General features: G+C 29.7%; 1 protein-coding gene across 1 annotated transcript in view; it reads right to left on the bottom strand.

The window, feature by feature from the left end:
* Positions 1-6,191: 6,191 nt before the first annotated feature.
* Positions 6,192-11,217, bottom strand: part of LOC107438673 (flavin-containing monooxygenase 5) — a gene marked incomplete in the record, with an annotated part of 8,628 nt that continues 3,602 nt past the window's right edge. The window contains 1 exon segment of the mRNA XM_043039105.2: positions 6,192-7,688. Coding sequence (XP_042895039.1) covers positions 6,732-7,688 — 957 coding nt within the window.

The following is an 11,217-nucleotide window of genomic DNA, read 5'->3' as shown; positions in this document are numbered from 1 at the left end:
TAACTATTGAAGCATTTACCACATGCCTTGTCAATAAAATACGGGCTATATTAGTCAAACTAATTAGCTTCCAAAATTAAAAGCAAACCAATAGTATAGGAACAATTCATGTGTACCGAATTATTCGCTTGATATTAGTGTAACAACGATGGAGTAAGGAACAAAAAATATGTCTCTTATCAAGAGCTTCATAAAAGATCAATTGTTACACATTGTAGAAATTTTTTCCATAAATTTGATTCGGACTCAGCAAATTTTTTTCCACCTTTGATATCAAAACTCACATAAATGCTTTTGAGTTTTATTTCATTCACATGAATACCAATTTCATTATAAAGGATTTCAGTTCCTGCCTTTTGCATGGAAATAAATACTGCTTTAATTTACCTTCTTCTGTCACCAATGGCTCCAAGGCCGCAGCAGTTTTCTCTGATTTCACTTTGATACTGTTCTATTAGTTATCTTTTCCTAGTGGTAACTGTCCCTGTCCTTAATTGTAAGTTGTTCTGTTTTCATCATTTGCGGTATATTGTTTTAATAAGGAGCTTCGTATTCAAGTTCTCAAAACATGACAAACTTTTCCTTCTCAACTTTGAAGTGGAAAACTTTTCCTTTTCATAAACTAAATTATAATTAATTAATCATAAAAGTAAATGGAATCAATGAATCAGATCAATCTTTTTAACTTTTCGATTTATTAATTCATTAATTTCGAATTTTTATGAAGTAGTAATTTCAAGCATGTGTCTAGATGATTACGATGCAATAAGATAATTTATTTCTATTAAATATAACATTAATTTTTTGCAAATATAATTTAATATTACTTTAAATAAATTGAAAGTATTGCGTAAGTGTAAAATCGTATTGAAAGAAATGAGAATTTAATATTGCTCTTTTGAATGAATTAGTAAACTTGAAATACTTGCCTCATCAACCACCAAAAAACTGCAATTAAAATTTTAACTATTCCAAATGTATAGTCAGTATTTAAATTGACGTTTATCAATAATATCGTGTACCATAAATGGCCAATATTATTATTAACGTCAAAGATAAGCTATTTTGGTAATAATTAGTACAGTAGGGAACTGATTATCCGGAACGATCGGGACCATCGATATTCCGGATAACTGATTTTTCCGGTTTTCTGAATCGCTACAAAAAGCCGTTTTTTTATTGTTAAACCCAACTAAAAAAAAAATTTTTGGAAATAATCTTAAAAAGAAGAAAAAACGATGAAGTAATACACTAATGATTATTACCAAAATGATGGTAAGGTAAACATCTTTCAAAAAAGAACAAAAAATCCTAAAATCTTATGAGGAAAAAAAATTTTTTTTTTTAAAAATAGCGGGAAAATTTATCGTATTTCGTTCCGGTTTTTTAGTTTTCCGGTTTTTTGGTTTTCCGGTTTTATGATTTCCGGATAACGGGTTCTGTACTGATTTGAATTAAAAAAATAAGCTATCTTCTAAAAAGCAAAATTATTGGATAAATGGTACTATTTCGTTTGAAAGACCGTAAGAAGTCGCCTTTCTATTTTTGTCATGTTTTGTCATGTTTGATGTCATAGTTTTGGTAAAAGGCACTACTTTCATCATGGTAATTGGTGCAGTTTTAATAGATACCAAATATTCTCTTATAAAGATACAATGTATTTTATGAGTAAATTTGGAGCTTACAGCAGCACCAATATTGTATATTTTTGTGCTACAGTATAAGTACAAAGTATATAAGTACATAAGCTATATAAAGCTATATAAATATATAATCTAGTATATAAGTTTATAAGCTTGTTTGTGGCGAATTTTAAATATTATGACATCCAGCTATTATAATTGCAAAAGCAAGCTAAGAAAAATAAATTTGCCTTAATTTGCAAGCGTTTAATTTAAAATGAATTCTTGTCTGCAAAATCAGTAAAAGTGATTCTCAAATTTCGTCGAAATCTAATATAAAAGTAAAAGAAAACAACTTATGTGTACATAATTGCTGATACGAAACTAATATTTCTAGGTAACTCTTTCCTTGTATAGGTATTTATAAGTCTCATCGTCGTATTTTGATACATTGTTGCAACTAAGGTATCAGGAAATATTTAAATCGACATAATCCAAAATAACATATTTTATTTTATTTTATTTTATTTTATTTTATTTTATTTTATTTTATTTTATTTCGACTGCTGATGGCTGTTAATATATTTTAAGATTAACTAATAACTGAATTTGTTTACTTACAACAAACACTTTCCTTGAACTTTATTTTAGACACCACGTATAATAATTATTTAACAAATATCCGACATCCAAATACTTATTACAGCTTCAAGGTCAAAGAGATTAGTTAAGAATCTAAGACATTACTCAAACTATTTTTTATTGGATAAATAGAGTGACTCAAAAGAAGTAGATATCTGTGACAATTTTTTTAAAAAAAAGAGTTTATTTCAGAAAATATTAATATTTTTAATACGTACTAAGAAAAGTTTTTACAAATAAAAATTATTAATTTTGTAACTCTGCAGTTTATTTCTGAAAGTTATTCTGCTTATTAATCAATAGGAATAAAATAAAATGTTTACTATAGCAAAATTCGCAATGTACATCAAAATGCCAAAAGACTCACGTTTTTTTTAATATTTTTTTTATTTTTTTTTTATTTATTTATTTTTTTTTGATTTCTGTCAATTTTTGCCGTTAAAGTTCAATGAAATTGATTATGCAATCACTTACTTTACTTAGTAAATAATTGAACCACATAGGAAAATAAGAGACCAGTAAAAATATTAAACACAAAAAACATTTAAAAAAATTAAAGAAAACATATAAACACTAAAAAAATTAATCCAGTGCTCTACTCCGGATTCTGAAATACCCGCAAATAAAAAATAAATGATGTACAGGCGGCCACTTCATTATTTTATTTTAATTTTTCTATGTTACGGCTGTAACTTTGCTTTTTTTTCCACCGAAATTAGTCATCTTTTTTTTAGCATGGACATTTTCTGCTTTATGCAAGAATAGTATTAAAACTTGCATTTACCGTTTTAGGAAAAAGCATTTTAGTCTTTGCAAAAGGATATTAATCGTTCGATATTACAATAGTCGATTTCATTGTTACATTAAAAATAATTGCAGCCTTAAAATGCATAGAGTTTCTAAGAAAGTTGTAAATTTTAAATTTTTTTTTGTTAAAATGAATATTTTGTTTATTTTAACTCTATTTTCAATTGACTATTTATCACAAACTAAATTTCATTTAAGGGACTAAAAAGGGGTTGTTAAGGAAGTTATACAATGTTTAAGTCCGTAACAGTCAACATAAATTTAAAATACTTCAAGCCCGTTATAATCAGCTTGAAAATTTCTGAAACTTTTTTAAACTAACTATAATTAATAAAAATTAGAGTAAATTTAAGCTGAAAGAACATTCAATTTGAGTTATTTTTACATACAATAAAGCTAATTGACTTTTTTTAAAAATTAGTTTCAAGCATTTGTAGCTAAAAAAGTTTACGATATAATTATCTAATTGATACGAATGTATATATGTATATTATTTTCTCCAGAAACAATCTATTTTTAAGTTAAAATCCATTAATATTGATATTAAGCCCAGATTTGCGCCATTATTCTATTAGTTTAGGAACGTTGAAAACTACTTCAGAGAGATATTAAGTCCCTCCTCTGGTAATGAGTCTCCACAATTACGAAGCAACCGCAATTACCAAGAATAGGGCCGTGACGGCTTATTTTATTTTATAACCGTCGTTGAACAGCCGACCCAATTTCATGGGTTTACGACTACTAACGTTCAACTCCGTAGCCTTGTAATTTTGAACCAATCCAGAAGACAAGGAAACTCCTGGATCAGTACCCCCAGAGGTATTGATTTGTTGTGGGAACATGGAGGACTTTGAGACTCGACAGATTTAACGTGCATCAGTCACCATTTACTACACGGGGAGTCTTCGGCCGGCGAGGATCGAACCAACGACCTCTTGGATATGGGCCCAGCCCCCTGTGACGGCTTATTGGATTGAGCGCTCGCCTCCCAATGAAGTGGACCGGATTCGAATCCCGGCGATGACTAGTCGATACGAATTCAGCAACCGACTCGCGCCGACCATAGTGCTGACGTAAAATATTTTCAGTGGTAGACCGATCATGAGTTAGACTTCCCTCGCACTCAGGTTAATCGTGAGAGGTTTTCGTGATTTTCCTCTACATATAACGCAATACCGGGTTAGTTTAACCAAAAAGTCCTCCGCTAAGGTAAATTTCTTTCAATACTAAGCTATCCAGTAGTTATCTCATCTTATAACTAGAGTTCAAACTTACTAGGCTACGGAGTTGAACATTGGTAGTTGTAAACTCAAAATTGGGTCATCAGTTCTACGACGGTGTGACGTATCAAGCTTTATTAAGAAGCAGTTTTTTATGTCATTACAAAACATTTTTTTTTACAACAACAAATGCAGCAACGAAACTAAAATAACCCGTAACGGGTTAGTAATAATCTTGCAATTAAATATAGAAAAATCAGTAACGGGTTGGAGTAAACCTACAAAAAAACATAGAAAACCCGTAACGGGTTTGTAATAATCTTGCAATTAAGTACAGAAAATTCAGTAACGGGTTAGAGTAAACTTACAATAAAACATAGAAAACCCGTAACGGGTTAGTAATAATCTTGCAATTAAATATAGAAGATCCAGTAACGGGTTAGAGTAAACTTTCAAAAAAACATAGTAAACCCGTAACGGGTTAGTATAAAACATCAAATCAAAAACAAAAACTATCTTCTAAAAAACAACGACTCTCTGATTTAATTTATCGATACAGAACGGAACTTATCTCTTAAAAATGGGAAAACTCATAATGAAATCGCAGAAAAAAAAACAAATGTTAATTTCAGGATGCAGTTTGACATTGTATTCTAAATACGTGAATAAATTTAAATGTACGTAACCTTTTTAATGCATGTCCAGTAAATAATTTCTGATTAATAAACATGTCTCTTCATTTTCTTATAAATGTTTCCGCATGCTTTTGTTATACCTAACAAAAGCTTTGTTATACCTGCAAATGTTTTCAAGTAAATTGAGCTAAAATAAGGATTAGTTCAGAATTGGAACGAACGTATATTAAAATTAGAAAATAACTGCAATAGAAATTTTGATAGGTGTCATTTAGTGAGATATTATTTTCTACTTTTGTCTAAACTAGTCAAAAACTAATTTAGACAACATATGAAGAAAAAAGATTTTAAAGTTACGAAGTTTTCTACGTGAATCACATTTTTGATTTCTTAGCATTTTTGCCTAATTTGGCTTACGTTTTGTTTCATTTATTTTTTTCCTGTTTTGAAGATGTTTAAATATTATTAATGAAAGTCAATTAAGAAAGAACTTAACAAATTCTCTTAATTAGCATGAATAAATCTCGTATTATGAGAATAACGTAAAAAAATGAAATTAATATTATATTAGCCAAATGTTTGATTGCCTTTTTGACTAATTTTTAAAATAACAGCTAACCGTCTTCATAAAGCAAATAGATAAAAATTTATATCCATTGAAAAATATATATCTCAAATAGAAAAAGATGCAACGTCTTCTAATTTCTCTTAAAACTACGTAATGATTATGATTGTGCTGTNTTTTTTTTTTTTTTTTTTTTTTTTTTTGTAAAAAAATTATGGCTGCATATTTGCTACTATAATTGTTTCATTTTTGCATAAAATTGTTTTAGCAATATATAAGTTCTTTTTAATTTATTTTTGTTTCATTTTTTCTAATTTAAAATTAGGCAGTTATTTCGCCTTATTGTAACTCAAGACGTCATAGAAATAAAATTCATATCACAGATTTAAACTATTCAATCATTCTCGCGCATAGTAAAAAATATTCTTCGCTGATTGAAAAACAGGAATGCGTATAGTAAATTTTTATCATCGACGTTGGCCTACCAGTATGGTACCCCTGAAAGAGTGGCCAACAAATCTGCCCTTCAGGTGCCTGTACGAGCAACTCGTATGACCTAGGTCATTTTCCAGGTGGGCATTGGAAAAAAAATAATTTTTTTTCATAAATCTTTATCATAATAATAAATTTTCAGTAATTTCTTCCAGCTTCATTTTAAAATGTGTGTATAAACCTTAGAAATGATACTAAATTCAAGACATTTTGCTAAAGCTATGTAGACTGCCTTTATTTAAAAATTGTAAAATTTTTTATGTAAAACAAAAAATACATAATGGTTCTTCATAATATTTAGTAAACATAAAGAATATTGAAATATTAAAAGAATATTGAAATTTTATATATTATTTAAATTTGCTTACTAATGAAGCTTTTAGTAACAGTGACATCAAATCACACTGCTTCATTAAAAAAATTATAAATATCAGTAAAAAAAAAGCATGTGAAAATAAAGTAAAATATAATTGAATAAAGTAAGAAATTTGCTATCAGCAAAATTTTCCAGAGAATTATTGAATTGTCTTTACTTGTCTTGTCTTGTAGACAACTTAACTTTGTTATTGCTACTTCAATAGGTGATAATTTTTAAACAGCGCCTCAATAGATTATTGAAATAATGTAAAAAGAAAACATTTTTAATGATTGATCCTATTTCTTGCTTAAGTGTCAAATAATTAAAGTAAAATTTTTTACGTTAGGTAAATTTTCTTTTTAGGCTTTACTATCTTACAAAAGAATTTTGCTAAGCCATTGGCAATAAAAAGTATAAAAATTTCTTTACGTATAGAACAAGTGGCGATTCCAGTCTTTCTATTTCTTTTCCATTTAAGGGATAAATTACTCTTTCATCACACGTCATAATAGCTTCTCTCGCACCTGCCCATGGATGCGGTCCTTGTAATCTAAACTGATATGGGACGCAAGGACCAAATACTAATTTTAACCAAAGTTGAGGATCTGTAAATAATATTTTCCAAAGGTTTGGCTTTGCACCTATTTGTTCAGCAAGTTCGTCTTTATATTGCACGTAATCAACATGGATGTTTTGTTTATCACTTGGCCCATACCTGTGTTCATTGTCTTCATTCCTTTTTGTAATATCCTCTAACATTTCTTTCTTACTAGGTAATTTCACGTTTCCGGCGAGCACTTGAGCTATAAATCGGCATTGTAACTCCCCTATTGGAAAACCTGGACCAAATGGTAAAAAGAAACCTGCAAAGGCCAGAGTGGAATGCTTTAAATTAGGAGGCCATATACACTTGTATAAATTAATCTGGTTTTCCAAATCTGTACGGATATCTTTTTCAAGGAAAGGCAATTTCCAAGTGTAACCAGTTCCTATTATAACTGCATCAGCTTCAGTGATGGATGTTTCACCTTCGAAAATTACACCAGTCTCAGTGAATTTTGATATCTCTCTTTTTTGAATGATAGATCCAGAGATTAATTTCGATGCAAGGTGGTCATTAAAAACTGGATCTTTAGAAAGAATGTGGAATTTAGGTGCAACTGCATACAATCTTGAGTTGAACTTTAGATCAAGAAGGAAACATTCCAACAACCAACTACATAAATTTGTAGGAAGAACGTCTAGGCAAATGGTGATGTAACGACGAAACAAAACGTAATCAACGGGTAAGCCATGAGGTCCTGCTCGAGTTAAAACATGTGCTCCTGAACGAGTACTTAGGTAAACCTGTAAAGAAAAAAAAATCAATTAACTGATGAAGAATATCAATATTTAAAATTAATGAAATCAAATAAAGATATGGCAGCAGAGTAATGGAAAACAATACCTGATATAATTTATATAATTTAGTTTTTGTTTTGTTAGAATTTCCTTTTTTTTTGTCGTATGCCTGTCTAGGCAAAGGGGGTGCGATTGTTCCTGTTTTTCAGTGGCGCCATCTATGGCGAGGAATTCGACTTCTGCCATACCATTCACACAACCACAGCCCGTTTATAGGGCGGGTCACATTCACACACAAGGAGAAAGGACATTGAACACACAGAGAGAAAGAAACATCCATGCCTTGCCCGGGATTCGAACCCAGGACCTTTCTGATGCAAGGACAGTTCCCTGCCCCCTACACAGGGCGGTCGGCAGAATTTTCTTATAAATAAATAAAATGATAATTCCGGATACTCAACCTTTGTAAAGCTTCATTTTCATTGGAGTTCTTTAACCCTTTCGCGACGATTTTCTTTTTTTTTTTTACAACAGAACAATTTTGGTAGCATAAACTATGGGTAGGGCAGCATTATTGACCGTAGTGCCATCTATATTCTATGAATGAAAATACCTTAAAAAATATTGGCAGGACTGGTGGGAAAGTCTCCTATTTGACAGTGAAGCGTTTCTGTCCCAAAAGATTTTTAGAAATTTTCATGGGACTTATAAGTCCCGCTAGGCGCGAAAGGGTTAAACTTGCAAAGGAAAATTAAAACTACGTATTTCAATAAGAGTATAAAACTACTTTCTACATAGAGCAAAGAGTGATCTATTTTTTTTCTTGTGCATTGAAAATAAAGCTACTGTCGCAATTCTTTCGTAACAGGAGCCCTGTTCATAATTTCAAAATAGAAAAGTCTGTATGCTGCTTTAGCGTCTTACAATTGCTTCGGTTCATTTTCCTTGAAAAGAAATTAGTTTATTAATTTAGAAATTACGTGAAATTAAAATTAAAAATCTCAAAAGTTTAAAAGAAAATAGAGTGATTTCTTAAAATAATCATCTTCGCATCGGAAAATAAGGAACAAACTTATCATAATGATGCGGTGTATCTAAATTGTATAATTTTTATTTTTTTATGCCCATAACGATGATGTCAAAAAAAGATTTTTAAATTTAATCCTATGAATGAAATTTCTGCGAAATTTTATTAGCACAAACATTTAACTAATGTATTTTTGATTTCTATGTCCCGAAAATTGGTAGCTTCATTTAGGGAATACACTGGGTAATTTTCACAAAACCTAATGTAGGGTAAACCAACCAGTGAAGGAACACTACCCAGTGAAGGAACATTTCATATATATTGATTAAAAATGAAAATTTGAAAGTTTTTCTACAAATTGATTGGTAACAATAGCTTACCGCCAAACAATGGGAAGCCATCCAGCAATGTTTTGGATTACCTGGTCAAATAGATTTCTCTGGAAAAATTTTTGAATTTGTTATTATCTCTGCAACATCTTGTTTCTTTGAAAAAATTTTAAGGTGAGTGTTTGTATTTATATATTTGAAGTGGAATTAATTGCATGTGATAGCTTTATTTTTCTCACTGTGAAAAAGAGAATTCAAAATATAGTTATTGAAGTTACGTTTTATTTTTTGTAAGCATCATAGCATAATAAAGTACTGAGATAAGGGGTTGCTTATTCACATGATCACCAAACGATGAAACACCAGTGAAGGAACAAGTGTTCCTTTACTGGGTTTTTTCCTAAGTTAATGAAAATAAAAGATAAACTTTAATTTTCTTGTACCATTAGTGATGTTCCGCATCAAAAGTATGTTAAAAATACGAAAAACAACTTCCAACCAGTGAGGGAACAGGCACGTTCCTTTACTGGGCATAGATTTCCCAGCGAATAAACAGTATGTCTTCATATGTTGACACTTTAATTTTCAATTCATGATTACAAAAAAAGTTTGCATTTTCCAAGTATTTATGTGTTATAATTTCAAGAATAGGCTTTTTTTTAAAATATTTGTATGGCTTATAAATTCATAAAGGGCATTAAAAAATAACCAAAATTAAGTGCTCCTTTACTGGGTGTTCATTCACTGGTAAGAGCTGTTCCTTCACTTGGTCTTCTTACTACTTGTTATTTGAACCTCCAGAACTTTAAAACAATATTATGTAAGTTCTCTAAAAATTTTTTATATAATTTGCAATTAGTAACAAATATGTTGACACTGTCATTTAACTAAAATTATGAATTTTGAAATTAATATGATTTTTTAAATTTCAAGCAAAGCTTAAGTGTTCCTTCACTGGTTAGTTTACCCTAATTATGTTGTTTTCATTTGAAATAAGAAGTTTTAAGTGGTATCAGTAAAGAGGCTTCTTACTATCTACCTTATCAATTTCTTAAGAAAAAAACTATAATTTGATCTAAACGTTAGAGTTCGTGCATAATATAGTACATAAAAGCAATCTTTAATAATTTAAAATTATTCGTTACTTGAAATTTCTAATTTTCGATCTCATTATGGATCGTTTTAAATAAAAGATATATTCGTATGTAATTTCAATCGACGAAATTTTATAACTAAACTAAAATTTGTTAAAATCTTTATTTTAGCATATTTTAAGAATTATTCAATTAAATAAGAATAAGATAATGAAACTGAGAAATAATAATTATATTAAGAAAAAAATACTCGATGGCAGTATTTTATGAAATAACAAAAATTTGTGTGGAAAATTTTACTCAATTAACTTCAATAGCAAATTTACAATGAAAAAAAATAAGTAAAAATTAATAAAATATATTTAATACTTTCTAATTAGATTACTGTTATTTATTGATAAGTTAATATAACTTTTTATCACAAATTATCAAATTTCAAAGCATTTTGTATAAGCATTAAAACATTCAATGGAGCTGACCCACATTTGCGTTATTTGGAGACGAAGACCACGAGAACCTCTTGCTGTTAGCCTGACGGCAAGGGGACTCTATTCCATGATCCGTCTATCACTGAGGATATTTCACGTCAGCACTGTGGTCGGTGCAGGGCGGATGCCGAATACGTATCACCTGGAATTCGATTCCGGTTCGCCTCATTGGAAGGCAAGCTCTCACCCCTGAGCCATCGCGGCTCAAAACATTATGATTCACTGATTCTATTATTTAACTTTTAACATGCGATGGGCATTTTTAACACTATTTCATAATTCCTTCATCCAAAAATAAAATTTTGCCTACAAATTTTTCTAAAAGTGAGTCTCTAAAAGTTTCATTAAATTTTTAAATAGTAGATACGAAACTTAAGAATCAGAAAAAAGCACATTATATAAATATATATATATATTTGAAGTGGAATTAATTGCATGTAATAGTTTTATTTTTCTCACTGTGAGAAAGAGAATTCAAAATATAGTTATTGAAGTTACGTTTTACTTTTTTTAAGCATCATAGCATAATAAAGTACTGAGATAAGGGGGTGTTTATTCACTGGATCACCAAACGATGAAAAACCAGTGAAGGAACAA

This window comes from Parasteatoda tepidariorum, chromosome 4, assembly GCF_043381705.1.
Source record: "Parasteatoda tepidariorum isolate YZ-2023 chromosome 4, CAS_Ptep_4.0, whole genome shotgun sequence".
In the NCBI taxonomy this organism is placed as follows: Eukaryota; Metazoa; Arthropoda; class Arachnida; order Araneae; family Theridiidae; genus Parasteatoda; species Parasteatoda tepidariorum.
Note: the sequence above shows the minus strand (reverse complement) of the source record. Positions and strands in the feature narration are given on the sequence as shown.